This window comes from Acartia tonsa, chromosome 1, assembly GCF_053477335.1.
Source record: "Acartia tonsa isolate MP-2025a chromosome 1, ASM5347733v1, whole genome shotgun sequence".
NCBI lineage: Eukaryota > Metazoa > Arthropoda > Copepoda > Calanoida > Acartiidae > Acartia > Acartia tonsa.
The window spans coordinates 24,524,832-24,542,579 of NC_137260.1; the positions used below are offsets into that span (position 1 = coordinate 24,524,832).

Genomic DNA, 17,748 nt, shown 5'->3' on the forward strand with positions numbered 1-17,748 from the left:
TTTATCCCAAATTTATCTATATATATTAGGCTTAAAACGTGCATACTTTCATCCTAGTTATTGACATGCTTCGTTTATAGTATTATGCCTAAAAATCACAGAAATCGAAATTACACATAAAATCATAAATCAAGGATGAAATCGATATTACACTCTAATATGCCCAAGCTAACGATAAGAGATATCTGTTACGGACGTACGGACCGACTCAAATAATAGAAAAGCTTCGCTTTTAATAATTTACAATAAAAAAAACGAATATAATATTTCAATGGTTTTTATTTTATTTATCACAAAAGAGTTTGATAGTTTTTTTATGGAAGTACAATAATATATTATTCTATTATAAATATTTATTATATGGAATGGTTTTGTTGTTATACATTTTTTAAGAAACAAGGTCCATTTTTATAAGACAGTAATAATCAGAGTAATAATAATAACGATAATGGAAGGTTAAGTGATTTTTTTAACACAATATTTTTTACAAAATTGATGAGGATGTCAAATAAAATAATAATGATTGTAAAATCACTATAACGTGACAAGATGTAATAAACAAAGATGCATAACATCAAAATGAAATGAATAACTTGGATAAAAGTTTTGAATAAAAATTATAGCTGGATCTTTAAATAGGCGCAAATGTAGATAACAAATTTTGCTTATATGTTGTATTTTAACTATAAATTAAAGGCAGTCGTGGCCGAGTGGTTAAGGCGTCTGACTCGAAATCAGATGGAGTCTCTCCGCGCAGGTTCGAATCCTGCCGGCTGCGATATAATTTTATACAATAAAGAGGAACACCATCAACAATAATGTTGATTATAACTTATATTTTGTTGTATTTAATTTTGCGAGGTTTCGTCATGCATCCTTTAGACCTTTCATTACAACTCTAATCGATACAAAATATTTTGATAAAATGAACTGTGGATTTCTGAAAATAATTTACGCAGCCGGCAGGATTCGAACCTGCGCGGGGAAACCCCATCTGATTTCGAGTCAGACGCCTTAACCACTCGGCCACGACTGCTCGTATAATATTTTGAAAAAAAGGACATTAAAATAAACAATGCAGTTAAAGATTCAGGTTCCAGATTAAGAATTAGTATTTTTATAAATATTCTAAAAGACTTTAATTATAATTTAGATTCAAGTAATTTTTAAGAAGTTAGAAGTTTCTTGAATTTTTTCATTTTTATTCTAAGAATTTTTAAAAATATATGCACATAAATCTTCAATAAATATAAAAAATACAATAAAATTACTCGAATCAAAACATATTTAGAAATGCATAAAGTTTTTACAGCAGTCTTGAAGCAGTCTTACTCCTTCCTCCCAATTATCACTATACTTTGTTATAAACCCATCTAAAAAAGCAACATCGGTTTAACGGTTAGCGAGATTCTTCGCTACATTAAAAAAAATAGGATAAACTGCTGCATTTGGCGGCTAACAACTGAGATGGAAGCATGTTTTTTTTATAATATGGAGATTATATGTTGGTTATGGTCTTATAATAAAAAATACATGATTGGCAAAACTATAAAAATAAATTTTACCTAATAGTTTATCGTAGTATGGCAGCTTTTCAAAATACTTGAAATATTTGTAGGTATCTCTAAAAAATATATCATAAAAGTATAAAAAAAATATTTATGTAAACCAAACAAAAATTATTATTTTTATAATATTTCTTCACCTAGTTGGGAAAACACGGATAAAGCCTTTGGCTTTGTGAAATTCTTCTACTGATTTTACTAGCATTCTCACATCAGCTCCTGAAATATTTGCAACATTTTTAAAAACAAAATCACGCAACCTAACTTCTATAATAATCACGCAACCTTTTATTGCAAATTCTATCTACAATTTTATTGTTAATCTATGGCAGTACCTGTTAATCTATCTACTCTATTATTGTTAATCCATGGTAGTACCTGTTAATCTATCTACAATATTATTGTTAATCTATGGTAGTACCTGTTAATCTATCTACAATATTATTGTTAATCTATGGTAGTACCTGTTAATCTATCTGCAATATTATTGTTAATCTATGATAGTGCCTGTCAATCTATCTACAACATTATTGTTAATCTATGGTAGTACCTGTTAATCTATCTACAATATTATTGTTAATCTATGGTAGTACCTGTTAATCTATCTACAATATTATTGTTAATCTATGGTAGTACCTGTTTATCTATCTACAATATTATTGTTAATCTATGGTAGTACCCGTTAATCTATCTACAACATTATTGTTAATCTATGGTAGTACCTGTTTATCTATCTACACTATTATTGTTAATCTATGGTAGTACCTGTTAATCTATCTACAACATTATTATTAATCTATGGTAGTACCTGTTAATCTATCTACAATATTATTGTTAATCTATGGTAGTACCTGTTAATCTATCTACAACATTATTATTAATCTATGGTAGTACCTGTTAATCTATCTACAATATTATTGTTAATCTATGGTAGTACCTGTTAATCTATCTACAACATTATTATTAATCTATGGTAGTACCTGTTAATCTATCTACAATATTATTGTTAATCTATGGTAGTACCTGTTAATCTATCTACAATATTATTGTTAATCTATGATAGTGCCTGTCAATCTATCTACAACATTATTGTTAATCTATGGTAGTACCTGTTAATCTATCTACAATATTATTGTTAATCTATGGTAGTACCTGTTAATCTATCTACAATATTATTGTTAATCTATGGTAGTACCTGTTTATCTATCTACAATATTATTGTTAATCTATGGTAGTACCCGTTAATCTATCTACAACATTATTGTTAATCTATGGTAGTACCTGTTTATCTATCTACACTATTATTGTTAATCTATGGTAGTACCTGTTAATCTATCTACAACATTATTATTAATCTATGGTAGTACCTGTTAATCTATCTACAATATTATTGTTAATCTATGGTAGTACCTGTTAATCTATCTACAACATTATTATTAATCTATGGTAGTACCTGTTAATCTATCTACAATATTATTGTTAATCTATGGTAGTACCTGTTAATCTATCTACAACATTATTATTAATCTATGGTAGTACCTGTTAATCTATCTACAATATTATTGTTAATCTATGGTAGTACCTGTTAATCTATCTACAATATTATTGTTAATCTATGATAGTGCCTGTCAATCTATCTACAACATTATTGTTAATCTATGGTAGTACCTGTTAATCTATCTACAATATTATTGTTAATCTATGGTAGTACCTGTTAATCTATCTACAATATTATTGTTAATCTATGGTAGTACCTGTTTATCTATCTACAATATTATTGTTAATCTATGGTAGTACCCGTTAATCTATCTACAACATTATTATTAATCTATGGTAGTACCTGTTAATCTATCTACAATATTATTGATGTAAGCTTCTCTATTTTTATTTACTCTTGGATAATCATTTTGTTTCTTGATATCATCTTGGCGTAGAGATCTGGTAAGTTTACATTAAATTGAAACAAGAACAGTTATTTACATAGTAGCGTAGACATAACTGTGATAACATCAATGATGTCAAATATATATGGTATTTTTTATAAAGAAATTGACTGATATATTGTTTTCTAGTTGTTTCGCCAAAGTCTTTAGGTGCTTAGTCCTACTATTGATGGGGTCAGCAGGTATTTTTCTTAAAACAAAACAAAATTGCTCGATACAGCTTCATCCAGACGGACAGTCATTTGGTGCCCTTATATGGAAGGAGATGGTTGGAGGCAGGAAATTGGCCTAAACTATCTTTATACTTAAATTCAAAACTAAAATAGACTAAAACTACGACCCAAGGACCTATTTGAAGCTGCCTTTTAAAAGAGAACTCAATCGGATAAGTGGTTAGAGAGATCTCAATTGACAAGCAAGTAAACCATCCTATGACCCTACTTTAATGAGTGTTGAACTCTGCTTAGGTTGATTCAGGGTTTTTAATAGAATTGATTTTAAAAATTAATGTAGTTCCTTGAGTAGACATTGAATTGGTAATCTAGTGTATTAAAACAATCTTCAACCAAAAAAGTAAGTTAGAAAAAATGAATAAATTTTGAAAAAGAAACAGAAAACTAAAAATCATATTTTATGGTAAAACTTTAATAATTTAAAAGTTGTTAAAGAATATTTGCCTAGAACTCTGTATTTCTTGTTAATATTCAGAATCTTGCAAGTCAGGTCTCTAAAACAATCACACTTTATTCAAAATTTCAACTGAGCTGGATCTTTAAATCATTTTAGTGGTGAGCCAGATCGGGATGAGCCGAATTTCAGCCAATCACAGCGCGGCATTTCATAAAATGCTGTGGTCTCATTGGTGGAAAGTTGGCTCACCCCGATTTGTCTCACCACTAAAATGATTTAAAGATCCAGCTCTGGTTGCAAAATTGCTAAAAGAAAATGTCAAGCAAATGACTATTGAATTAATTTCTTTGCAAAAAGATAATCATATAATAGTTATTTCTCGCATCGTATTATAAACAACTTTCCGTGGATATAGAATGTACAAATGTATGTACATTTTTATATTCGTAGAAAGCTGGATATAATACGATGCTAGACATAGTTTTTTCATATGGATGAGAACCGGTTCCTATCCACCGGATTCGAATGAATACGAGAAAATTCTTTCTAAAATTTAATACTAGAAAATAAAAAAAAATTACCTAAGGTTACTTTCAACCAGGGAAGGGGGGATGTGGTAGCCAATGATATCAAACATTTCTTGAACCTATTATATAAATTCAATTTACATAAGTCTTTATTTTTCCCTCTAATATGGCCATTTTATTCAATTTAAGAATATTTAATCAAACAACAGAAGAACATAAGCATTAGAATTAATTTTGGTATTAAAATTGTAGGTAGAAAATTACAAATATTTTCTGTGAAACTTACCATTGGTCTATTTACAAAGGCATCAATTGTGTCATGGAGCGCTGCAGGCCTAAATAAACATACATGATATTATATGTTTTTACGTAAAACGAATAGGTAAATTTTTTACTCAAAGAATTGCGCATACTGCTTTAATATTATTATGCTGTATTGATATCACAATTGGTAATGCCTTGGCGCAAAATGGGAGCAACTCTCTGGAATGCCCATTAATCTGTCAGAATCAATAATTGACCAATGATACCTGGAATTAATTTCTATAAGATGTGGTTTAAGGTTTGAGTCCAGCAGAATATCATAACCAAAGAATTTGTAGAAATTGTAATTCGAGTTCTGACTCAATGGTCCTCCGATATCCACTTCTGCTCTAGAAGAAGAAAAATATTGTTCGTAACTGATTTATATTAAAAGAATAGTTATATGAATAGATATAATAAGTTAGATTATGATGTTTTCCTCTTGTTTGCAATATTCAAAAGATTTATCATTTTTATCCCACTTAGGCAACTTTAAATCCAAGAACTGTTAAGGGTTAATTACTACCTCATAGATTCAAGACCACACAGTACACTTTTAACTACAACATCTTCAATATCTGAACACAGTGTATAGATATTCTTGTCTACATTTTCCATGTTTTCTGCCAGGTAGTTCCATAGACTATGTAATCTAATAATAGATAGAAAATAATTTTCCATTTTTCTGTGTTAAAATAAGTTATCAAATTAATTTAGAATACATATAAAAAAGCACAAAAGCAAAAGAATACTTTAATACTTACGTCCATTTGTGGCCATCAGTAGAATCAGGGGTTTCATTCACAATGAAGTTATCTGAATCCTAAAAGAATCAATAACTACATTTTTTGTTGACTTTTTAAAGGAGAATTTCCAAATGTCTCTGTCATATTGTCAATTTTTATATTTTTTAATTGTTAATATTTTTTGTATTTAATTGCTATAAAGACACACTTTCCTCAATATGGTTCAGAACCTCTTATAATTCAATCGGGATAAAAATTGTAGATAAAAAAGTAGATTTTAGATTTGATAATGTCAAAGATAAATGAGAAATATGCATGAAAACTTAAGAATAAAATATAAAAAATAAAATTTCACCTTATTGATTGCGTAATTTGTAACATGTATTCTGTTATTGTCCAATTCGTCTAGATTTAGGTTGTACTTGTTTGTTGCAAATCTCACTAAAAATAAGCAATAAAATCTAATTAAAATAATTTATTTGTGTTATGTTCTTAAACATTAAAGGCGAATGTATATTTTTTTTAAAAACGTAATATTTTAAAACTGAATCAATATTAGACATATTAAAACGTTTGATTTTAAAATGACTTTGTTTCGGAACGCAATGCCTAGCCGTTCTCGAAATCTTATCTCGAAGCCCTCCGAATGACCAACATAGTGAAGTTTACGAATGTGTATTTATTACCATGAAAACAGTAAGTCTAAAACAAAAATATAAGAATTAATTACATAAAATTAATGGTTATTATTTTTGTAACATCGAGGTTGCGTGATTTCAATTTAATAAAAAATATGAATTTTCTAAAAAACTTTAAATTGGCACGAAACATATTAAATCGCATCAGAAATTGATAATTTTAGAATAAAATAATCAATAATATAAAGGAAAATATTCGTATATCAAAACTTAGCAGTTAAATGGTCTATTTGTTGAAAAATTAATGATTTAAATTTCTTCATAAAATTGTACCATTCTACGCTTATTTTCAAGAATTAAAAATAAATTCTTACCACATATGATGTCAAACTAAGCAGGAAGGCTTATTTGAGATCTTCCACGGATTAGAGCGCATGTATATTCAAGCAATACATTATTTTCATTCACGTAGCTCCTCACATGGGAATCATCAAAGGAAAAGTGCGCGTCTTTTTTGTTTGTTTACAAGCCACGCGCGGAGATAGTTAGGAATGCCTCGTAACACACTCATTCTCTGGGGAACTCTGGTGTAAGGAAAAAAGGGATTAATGGGTTCGAACTTGCCGGGGAATACAAGAATTACATACCGACACACACCCGTCTATTCACTGGGAATCGAACACAATACTCATCTTTGCAATATACGTGCAGACAGTGTCCACGAAATCACAATCTCACAACACATAAACCACAAGAGTTTAAAATGTCATGGCCATAAGGCCTAAAATTAATTATGGTAACTTACGAATACCACAATAACTCAAACCGCCTCAGCTACCACATAAGGACAGGAATAAGGAATGGGAAAGCATTCAACATTCATGAATTGCACATTTACCACTCACACATCTCATTATATCATGGCCTCATAATCTCAATAAAATTAGAATTACAGACCATGTAATTGCGAATACATGAATTAATATCGTTAGTACCTAAACTTTAATTAGGTACCTACATAATAAAATAGGTAATGATTTTTATACTAAAAATCGCATCGATAATTAAATAATCAACTCAAACTTTTTTCATCAAAAGAAAGAAGGATTAAATAATGACATTTCTTCTACTAAATCTTTTTGCTAGAAAAGAAAAGTAAAATTGCATAAAAAACTTCTCAACAATTAGAATTTTTCTCCGATAGAAAAATAACTTGCTTACATCTCAACATTTTTCAGATAAGATAAGTAAGATCCTTAAATCTAAACATGTTTTAATAAAATAGATACTTAAATCTAAATAAAATATGACTGTAAAAATCATCAAACTTCGGAAAATTAAAATTTCATAATTTTAAATCTTCCTGAATCAAAATTGCGTAAAATTAAAATTGCAATTGAAATATGCAAATTAAATTTACCAAAATAAAACAAAAGCTCAATATAAGAAAAGAACTTCTCTAAATGCTGAATCTGCAATTTCTCTCTGTTTTAAGAAGAAAGCAACATATACATATTCATACAGTCATAATTAAAGGCAATTTGGGGCCTCAGTTAGAATGAATCCCTCAAGATACAAACTAACATATCCATCAAATATTAATAATTGCCATGTTCCAGCTATCCTGTTGGACGTTATGACTTTCCATCACAACTTTTGATACTGCGTAATTTCTAACAGGATTTCTGGCGCAGGGCTGCATCAACTGAAACAAACATAATTAGTGATGTTTAATTCAAATCAAAAAATAAAAAGAATCATGAAATAATTCAAAGAAACTTTTAAAATCATCAGTCAAAGCAATCAAATAAAATATTTTATGCTTTAGTTTTGCCGTTTTGCGTCATGCCTGGCCGAGGAAACAGAGCTTAGGTACGGCGTAAAGCGGTCTTATTAAGCTTAATTCTACGATACTCAAAGAATATACTTAATTCAAGGCGAAAAAAATCTGCATTTTTTCTTTAGGTACATCGGTTAAAAGGTAAATAGTAATAATTTTAATATGCATGTAATATTAAATTATTTATGTGATTGTAATAAATCTTAAAGAAATATTTAAATGATGTAAAAATCTCATTTTGTTAATTTCTTATCATATCAAATTTCAATCCAGCAAGGATAAAAATATTTATATCTGCGTAGGTACCTAGGAAATTTTCCGCGAAAAAAATCCCTGGTCCCGGAAAGACTTAAATCATTGAAAGAACTTGCGTAAACGTATGAAAAAAACTTAAGTTTGCATTTCAAATGAAAAAATCTTGCGTCGATTTGAAAGTTTAAACGAAATTGTATCAAAAATTGCGTTTTTTGTCTTTCGAAAAAAAATCTGATAAATCTACCGAGAAAAATAAAAAATCAAAGTTAAACAAGAACGATACTTATACTAAACTTTGGGTAGATTGATCTTGAACAGTCGTCTCGCGGAAGTCTCGTTACTCGTGGCGGCTGTGTCATCTGACAATTTATACTTGGCAACCACGGTCCTCCCACCTGGGCGCACTTCTTCAACACGTCCCAATCTGAACTTCTTCATCAAACTTGTGCTGTCATCAACCAGCACCACGTCTCCTGGCTCGAGCAGCACCTCGTTGCGGCGCCACTTGATGGACTTGAGTAGCTCGGGCATGAGCTGCTCCTTGTACACCTGATGGAACTGACGGGTCAACTCCTCCAAGTTCTCCAGCCTCCTGGTTATGGGCTCTTTGCAACCCGTTTCAAACGTGCAGATTGCATCATTTGTCCTGCCACCTAACAGATCAGCAGGTGAAATTATCCTCCAGGTATTGACGTCTTCTCCTGCAGTGGCATACGTCAATGGTTTCGAATTCAACACTCTAGCGGTCTCAGCACACAACACCAATAAATCATTGAAGGTTACAGTAGCACCAGCCAACTTCTTGTTCAACACACGCTTGACCAGCCCAACCTGCCTCTCCACAGTGCCAACGAACGAATGTGCTGCGGTGGGCACAAGATGCCATTCAAAATGCATCCTGGTATCCTTCAAAAGTTCATCTAGAATGCGTTTGGTACCAGCCATATTGGTACCACGATCTGTAGTAACTCTTCTAGGCATGTTATAAAACGCCTGAAGTTTCCTCAAGCCGACCAGCACGGCTTCAGTAGAATAATCGGTCAACACATCAATAAACACAGCCTGTGTAAATCTACAAGCTACAATCAACAACCAGACTTTGTACTTAGTCTTGGTATTCCTGGTGCCAACGCCAGGTTTCACAACTTCTATGGGCCCCGCAAGGTCCATGTGCACCTCTTGGAAGGGCACTGACGGCTCCACACGGTCTGGCAGGATATTAGCCATTGCGGGACTCGAACGCTTGGCATATTCAATGGAACATGCAGCACAATTCTTGACCACTTTCATAGCCTCCATGCGGCCATGGGTGATCCAAGCATATCTTCGGCTTTGCGCCAACGTCTTACGGTGGCCTCCATGTCCCAGCTCATCGTGAGACTGTTGGAGGATGAGCTTCGCCAGCCTGTTGTGGCGGCTAAGCAAGACAACACCTGGGCTGTCCTTCATAACTTTCCTGGGGCCTCCAGCTGCGGCCTCAAGAGCTTCATCACCTCTGGCGGCCATTTTGAGTATTGTAAATGACCGAAGAGGAAAACATCCATCATGACCCACTATGGGCCAACAAACCTGGACCTTGTGATGATACGGTTGAAGGGAGTCGAATTTCCCCTCGGCGTCCATGGTCATCTCCTTCTCTTGGTTGAAGGATGTCAAAAACAGATCACAAACAGAATCCATGTAAGTGTTTGTGAAAGTATAGTTCTCATAATACCTAGAACTATCATTGTTGCTAACACCATCCTCATTTGTTGCAACACCACGTTTCTTGACAAGCAACATTTTAAAGCAGTTGGCAGCCTTAATAACTGCAGCTACAGTCCTTCTTGCCTGCCTGTAGGTCCTTCTTGCCAGCGACCTCCAGAAATCATTGTCCACTGCTTGTGTGAACATTACCTTGAGCTTCGCCATCTTTGGATTTAGCTCACTCTCAGGAATAGATGCATTAACCTCACCCGCCGTTTTAACGGGCCACTGGTCCTGTTCCAGGCGCAACCAGCTTGGACCTTCCTGGTATGTAGATCCAGGTTGTACATCCTCAATTGTACACAAACCTCGCGTAGCTAAATCGGCGATGTTGTGTTGGGTTGGAACCCATCTCCAATCTTCAGGGCTCGTCAACTGTTGTATCTCAGAAACACGATGACTGTTGAAAACATTTAGCATAACACTGTCACTGGATAACTGCGCCAGGGCACAGCTGCTATCACTAAAAAATACTTTGCCAGAAATGCTGAAAGGTAGAGCTCTGACAACTGTATCCACAAGCCTTGCCAAAATCAGACAACTAAGCATTTCTAACCTTGGTATAGACTCTATCTTCACTGGTGCGACACGTGACTTGGCGCAACACAAAACTACATCAAAACCTTCAGCAACTGGCCATCTCAGGTAGGTGATGGCTGCATAGGCTGAGCTTGATGCATCACAGAAACCAACAACCATTGGAAGCCCCAATGGCGTATCAGGAACCATCGAACGTCTGAACGACACATTTCCAAGTGCCCCCCGGTCCTGGAGGCTGCTCACGAACTCTGACCTCAACTCTCCAGGTATGAAATCATCCCAGTCACAGCCATGTATGCAGACTGAGCGCAAACATAGCTTGGATTTAAGCAGCAATGGTGCTGCAAGACCCATTGGGTCATATAATTGTTGCACGATTCTCCAAACTTCTCGTTTAGTTACCGTCTCAGGTAGACTTCTCCAGAGATCCTCCAAATCCAGGTCCTCCAGCAGCTTTCTACCCTTAATCTTCGCGCCGTGGTTGGCTCTGACAGGTAAGAACAATATATCCTGTTTAGGGATCCAAACAATGCCCAAAACTTTCACACTGTCAACATCATCTCCAGAATAAATAACAGATTTAAATCTGAAATTTCCAGGTTCAATCATCTGCTCCAGCTCTTGGACCAGCTGGACAGCTTCAGGTTTACTGTTATGACCGCTTAAACAGTCATCCACGTAAGTACAAGTCTCCAATTTGACCGAAGGAGGATCTTGATACAAAACAAATTCAGATCTGAGTGGCTGCTGAACATCTCTCCACACATCTTGCTGGGCTACAACGTCAGAACCTCTAATCTTCTCAGATCCATAAACATCTTGAACATCCTGCAGGGATCTTCCACCAAAAATACGACCAGTGAGTCTGAGGGCGGTCACGGCCAAGGCTTCACCAAAATTGATGGTTCTGGTGAGATAAACCTCTGGCTCTCCATCAACTGTATCAGCGAAAAAAACACGTTTCAGCTGAGAATCTTCATAGGTAGCTAACAAACTATTATAAAACTTCTGAATGTCAGCCACGAATGCACACTTGTAACTTCTGAACCGAATAAGATTGTGCATCAGGGAATATAATGGAACTGGCCCGTCCATCATAATACTATTGAGGCTTAGCCCCTTGCAGCAGAGGCTAGAATTGGCGCATATCCTCAACGGCGTGGAAATGCTTTCTTTATATGCGCAGACTAGGCTCGAATAATACACAGGCCCAGTATAAGACAGATCTTCTGGCGACGCTCTTGTATACACGCCACGAGAAACAGCTTCTTGAAACACTTGACAGAAAGTGTCGTATTCGCCTTTTTTGACCATCCTTTGCCGGTCACGTAGGCAAATCTTGTACGCCTGCTCTGAGTTATCAAACAACACACTTGGCGGCGTCTTATAAGGATATGAGGCCGTCCAGATATGGCTCTCAAGATCCAACGTCAAACCTTCTTCAATCAGCTGCCGCTTACGCACGTCCAAGGCGGACTGCCCGGCGGCAATGGCGGCGCAATGACGGCAGTTCTTACAACCGCTGCACATTGATGGCGGCTGTATCCCCAAACTTTCTGTAGACAGGAACTCCATCTTGCTGACCTCCAATTTAGTAGCTTTACAAGCGACAGGATTAGTAACAGTCCTGCCATCCGCAGACACAACTAGATAACCTGTACCAAATAAGCTTCTGTACAGTCTAGAATCACCAACCATTTTATCTGCACACGGGAACATAGCTGGTGTAAGATGACCGATAAGAATGTCAATCTTACCGTCGACCTTAGAGAAATTATCAGGCTTCATATCAAAAATTTCGGCGGCGGCTGCAGGATCAATAGAACGTAACCCTTCTTCAGTACCAATGCTGGGCACTACCGCCGCCTCCAGAATATGGCAATTCCGGTTGCGGTCAACCAAGCAGATTTTAACTGTAGGACATGCTTGGCTCTTTCCATCTGCCAAAGAAATAGTAGCTGTGCGACCAGTTGATGGCAACTCTAACTTCTTGGCGATACTTCTAGAAATCAATGTGAGATTTGCTCCAGAATCCCACATAGCATTGACGGTGACTTGACGTTTGTCAGCCGCCAATGCTGGGAGCTGCTGCAACATCAGCATATAATTGTTCTTGCTGAACAACTGTGATTCATAAACTGCCGCAACTTGTCCACTAGCAACAGACTCATGAATTAAACTATTATGAGGCTGGTTGCAGCTGTCTATGGTACAGCTGCCAAGTCTGTCGGCCTTGGGGCAATCAGCAACCCTATGCCCTTTTTGCAAGCACAACAAACAGGCTCCTATCTTCTTGATGAAATTCTTACGTTCAGGAACAGACAGATCCCTAAACTTGGAACACTTAAACAACAAGTGTTCAGAACTACAACCTTCCGACGGGCAAGGCTGTTTCTTCTTGGTCTTAGCTGGAGACCCAGGTTTACCTACGGCTGTAGCTGCGGCCGCAGGATTACCTTTCTTCTTGGAGGGGGTGTCTACATCAGTCGAGCACCTCATCAAAATGGCGCCCCTCTGTTCCTCAATAATCTTCAACAACTTTGGCACGTCTGGGACATCCATCGAGCCCAACGCTAGGTTGAGCTTATCTTGAAAATCACGGGGCAACTTCTTGGATAACATCTCCAGAAGGATCACGGTCAACCACTGGCTTGTGGTAACCTCATCATCATCATCATCTTTAGTCAGCTGCTCGAGCTGGCTAACTGCACCACCAAACTCTGCTAACACAGTCACAATCTGGTTGGAGTCCGACGGTTTAGACTTCTTCTCCCATTGGTTGAAAAGGCAGAGCATCTGACGTGTCTTGGACTTGAAACGCGCATCAAGGTAAGCCCACTGAGATTCATGCGATTGAATCTGAATTAACTGGAGTCTCAGCTCTTTATTTTTACAGACCTTTTCACTGCTCAACAATAACTGTAAATATGACGGGTCCTGTCCTACAGTAAGCTTTTTAAAATTGTCTTTGAAACTTACGTAGGCTGCTTCCTGGCCGTCGAAGGAGGGAAGTAAACGTTCGTCGACACGATTCATATATCCTGGCGTGAACATAGAACCGGCGCCGAACTGTGGTGTGCCAAACGGTGACACAAATGGCGATGCTGTCGAGGCACCCGCCATCGTTGTGGGTGGCTTCACAGGTTCAAGCTTAACCTCAGCCAAACGTTTCATCAAAGCAGACAAAGTGTTTATAATTGGTTCAGGTAAGGGAAAATATGACCCTTTAATAACTTTCACAATCGCTAAGCATCGATCATATAGTTCAGCCTTATGGTCAGGCAAATTATCACCAATTAAATCAACAACACTTTGAATGTCACTAAGCTCTTCTATAGCATCAAGAGCATCCTTCAAAGCACTATAGTCTTTTTGCACAGTAACTATATCAGAATAAATGTCACTAAACTCATCAAGCTCTTGGATTCTCAAACCAAGCTTGCTAAAACCGACCATGATGCTATCGAATGTTTCGAACTTGTCATGGACAAGGATTGACTCCTTAGTGAAATGTCTAACGTCAAGTTCTGAAGAATCACTGACCAACTTCATCACTCTACTTAGTTCACTGGTTAGGGCCTCAACGGCTGGGCGCAGCCGCTTTCCCAATTGTTCACCTTTATTCTTTTTAGGACCCATGATTGTCACTAAAGTTAACTGTACTGATCATGACTATAATAATGTGTGGTAAGGTATCACAACCAACACATTCACAAAACTTCACAGATTCTTCTTAGCCGCATCTGTTCTGTCTTGTTTTCATTGTTTCGGAACGCAATGCCTAGCCATTCTCGAAATCTTATCTCGAAGCCCTCCGAATGACCAACATAGTGAAGTTTACGAATGTGTATTTATTACCATGAAAACAGTAAGTCTAAAACAAAAATATAAGAATTAATTACATAAAATTAATGGTTATTATTTTTGTAACATCGAGGTTGCGTGATTTCAATTTAATAAAAAATATGAATTTTCTAAAAAACTTTAAATTGGCACGAAACATATTAAATCGCATCAGAAATTGATAATTTTAGAATAAAATAATCAATAATATAAAGGAAAATATTCGTATATCAAAACTTAGCAGTTAAATGGTCTATTTGTTGAAAAATTAATGATTTAAATTTCTTCATAAAATTGTACCATTCTACGCTTATTTTCAAGAATTAAAAATAAATTCTTACCACATATGATGTCAAACTAAGCAGGAAGGCTTATTTGAGATCTTCCACGGATTAGAGCGCATGTATATTCAAGCAATACATTATTTTCATTCACGTAGCTCCTCACATGGGAATCATCAAAGGAAAAGTGCGCGTCTTTTTTGTTTGTTTACAAGCCACGCGCGGAGATAGTTAGGAATGCCGAGTAACACACTCATTCTCTGGGGAACTCTGGTGTAAGGAAAAAAGGGATTAATGGGTTCGAACTTGCCGGGGAATACAAGAATTACATACCGACACAGACTTTTTCATTCAGGTACAACTGATTTAACATCATTCATAAAATTTATGATCAAAGTACAGAAAATACGTATTGGATCTTATGATATACTGGATTGATATGTTTTGACTTAAAGTGTTCAATTATTGAAGTAACATTTATCAATAATTATATGTTAACTTACAACATCAAAATCTATTTTGAAAATAATCTATATTAATGTAGAAAAGCTTTTTTTCTTATCAATTGGATATTCTTTTTATGCTTTTTATCCAAAAACCTCTAGATTGTGAAAACATCGACAGACAGACTTTTAATGCAACAGGTCAATTTTATTTCAAATATTTTTCCTGAATTCTACTTTCAATTTGACAGATTTTTTAGCTCACATTTTTATAAATAGAATTTAACACCTTATGAAATCAAGTACGTTCAAATTCAATTGATTTTTATTCCTAAGTTAGAAATGGCTATGTTTAAAGTCTTTGATAACTTTGATTGGGCGTAAACCCAAACTATGCCCTTGTCAATAAACATATAGTAAGTATCACAACTAAATTATCACATTTTCAAACACTTTGACTCAGACATATGTCTACTAGAAATCTATTCAATAGATCTTAGACGATGGAAATTTGAAACTGTCGGGTCAATATTTCTTTAATATTCCCCCTAGTTTCTAACTGTCCAAAGACGTTTATAACAATTAGGGAAAGGGTTGAATTTGGACAGGAAACCTAAATATTAAAATCTTTTCTAAATTTATACGATCCTGAAAGTTAATATTTACTGATATTTTCCAATAAATTTTTTCGTTTCGTCAAAATTTGGAAAAATAGCCAATATGGCTGTCTAGAAAAAACACGAAACCTCTACACCTAATATTTTCTCAGTGTTTTTTTTACTTTTTATACAATTTTTTTAAAAAATTAAATATTGATGAGTTTTTTATTTTTATAGAATGAATTATAAAAAAAATAATATTGGTTGATTGGTTTTTGCGATATCAGAACTCAGAACCATATCAGTTTTACTTTTAAACAATTCAATAAATATGAAAACTTTAAAAATTAAATATTGATGAGTTTTTTTTATTTTTTTAGAATGAATTATAAAAAAATAATATTGGTTGATTGGTTTTTGCGATATCAGAACCATATCAGTTTTACTTGTAAACAATTCAATAAATATGAAAACTTAGATATAAAATTTGTATAATAGATAAGACTTTTAAATAATTTATTCTCCCCTTTCTTTATTCCAAAAATCTCGATTTTTCTTTCATTGTCATATCCTAGTATTTATTATGTGTATTTGTATTGTCGTGTGAGTATGTGAGAGGGTTGTAAAGGATAGATAAATTACCACCCCCCCCCCCCTCTCCCTCACATAGCTGTTAAGACTTAAGATTTTTTGTTTCAGGCTTTCAGCGTATCTACTCTATAATAATCCACCTTCCAAAGATCCAACACCCTACATTATCCAACCCTCCACCCTGCTTACTGTCTTCTACATTTCAACTCAACCATATATCAAACTTGCTAATATCATAAAGTGAAAGAAAAGTTAAAAAATAAACCACCAATAACCATTAAATAATGTATTAATCATTCTAACTCAAGTAATATGTACTAATTTATTATTTAACCTAACATACTAACAAAACAATAATCATAACTTTTTTTACTTTAATGAAATAAATAATCTAAATAAATAAATAAACTATGTTGACTTAAATAAAATGAAAATAAATATTTTTATTTTATTTGGATTGGAGTTAGTTTTGTAAATTGTAACGATTTGTCCTTGTTCTCTAAGGTCTCATATTTCCTGTATCATGAGTTGACCCTTAGCTTTATGCGGTCATAAATGTTCCCCCCCCCCCCAAAAAAAAAACGCTTTTATCAATATACCTTGTATATTGGGGAATATTAACAAGGATTAAAACATCCATAAAAACTAGTACTGAAACTTTATGACAAACGGATACAGGAAGCAAATGCCTACATTACCAGAAATGAAAAAAGCTATCCGCTTTCTTACGGAGATTGACCAGCCCTAATTATAAAAAAGCTATTGTTCTGTAAGATTAAAACGATTTCTGAAACTGTATAACAAACGGATAATAACACAAACACTTAAATAGTTCAGAATAGTCGACAAATAGTCGACGGACAAACTGACCCTAATTATAGAAAATTATTGTTCTGTATGAACTTGAAGATCTCATATTTCTCATGTGAGTTCAGTTAAGTTGACCCTTCCAGTTTCCCTTCCTTAATCAGGTGACATAAATTTTTCCTCCCCGCCCCCCCCCCAAAAAATAAATATTGTACAGCGATTAAGGCGCGAAGATATGTTAATTTTATTTACCATAAAAACGAGTACTTTTATTATCAAACTGACATTATTCTTTTATTTTAGTAATTATGGGAAAATTGAAACAAATTTAAAATGCACGGAAAAATGTCTATAAAAATTTTAAAAAACTTAATTATGAAATAGCTTCGCTCCAAAAAAAATAAAATACTGAAGGGAAACAAACTAATCTCAAATCTTAAATATATATGAA

The 17,748-nt window shown here is 34.5% G+C and overlaps 1 protein-coding gene and 2 non-coding genes across 3 annotated transcripts in view; 1 reads left to right on the forward strand and 2 right to left on the reverse strand.

Annotated features, from left to right (window-relative positions):
* Positions 1-472: 472 nt before the first annotated feature.
* LOC145315606 (tubulin monoglutamylase TTLL4-like) overlaps positions 473-17,748 on the reverse strand; it is a 41,930-nt gene continuing 24,654 nt past the window's right edge. The window contains exons 10-21 of the mRNA XM_080155586.1: positions 6,070-6,155; positions 5,733-5,791; positions 5,495-5,620; positions 5,196-5,318; positions 4,952-5,000; positions 4,720-4,784; positions 4,186-4,235; positions 4,025-4,049; positions 3,406-3,503; positions 1,706-1,784; positions 1,566-1,624; positions 473-1,373 (exon numbers count right to left, since the gene is read on the reverse strand). Coding sequence (XP_080011712.1) covers positions 1,288-1,373; positions 1,566-1,624; positions 1,706-1,784; positions 3,406-3,503; positions 4,025-4,049; positions 4,186-4,235; positions 4,720-4,784; positions 4,952-5,000; positions 5,196-5,318; positions 5,495-5,620; positions 5,733-5,791; positions 6,070-6,155 — 905 coding nt within the window. The 3' untranslated portion in view covers positions 473-1,287. The remainder of the gene's footprint in view (positions 1,374-1,565; positions 1,625-1,705; positions 1,785-3,405; positions 3,504-4,024; positions 4,050-4,185; positions 4,236-4,719; positions 4,785-4,951; positions 5,001-5,195; positions 5,319-5,494; positions 5,621-5,732; positions 5,792-6,069; positions 6,156-17,748) is intronic.
* Positions 697-778, forward strand: TRNAS-CGA (transfer RNA serine (anticodon CGA)). Its single transcript has one exon. It is a non-coding gene; the product is annotated as a tRNA-Ser (tRNA).
* TRNAS-CGA (transfer RNA serine (anticodon CGA)) lies at positions 955-1,036 on the reverse strand. The gene has a single exon. It is a non-coding gene; the product is annotated as a tRNA-Ser (tRNA).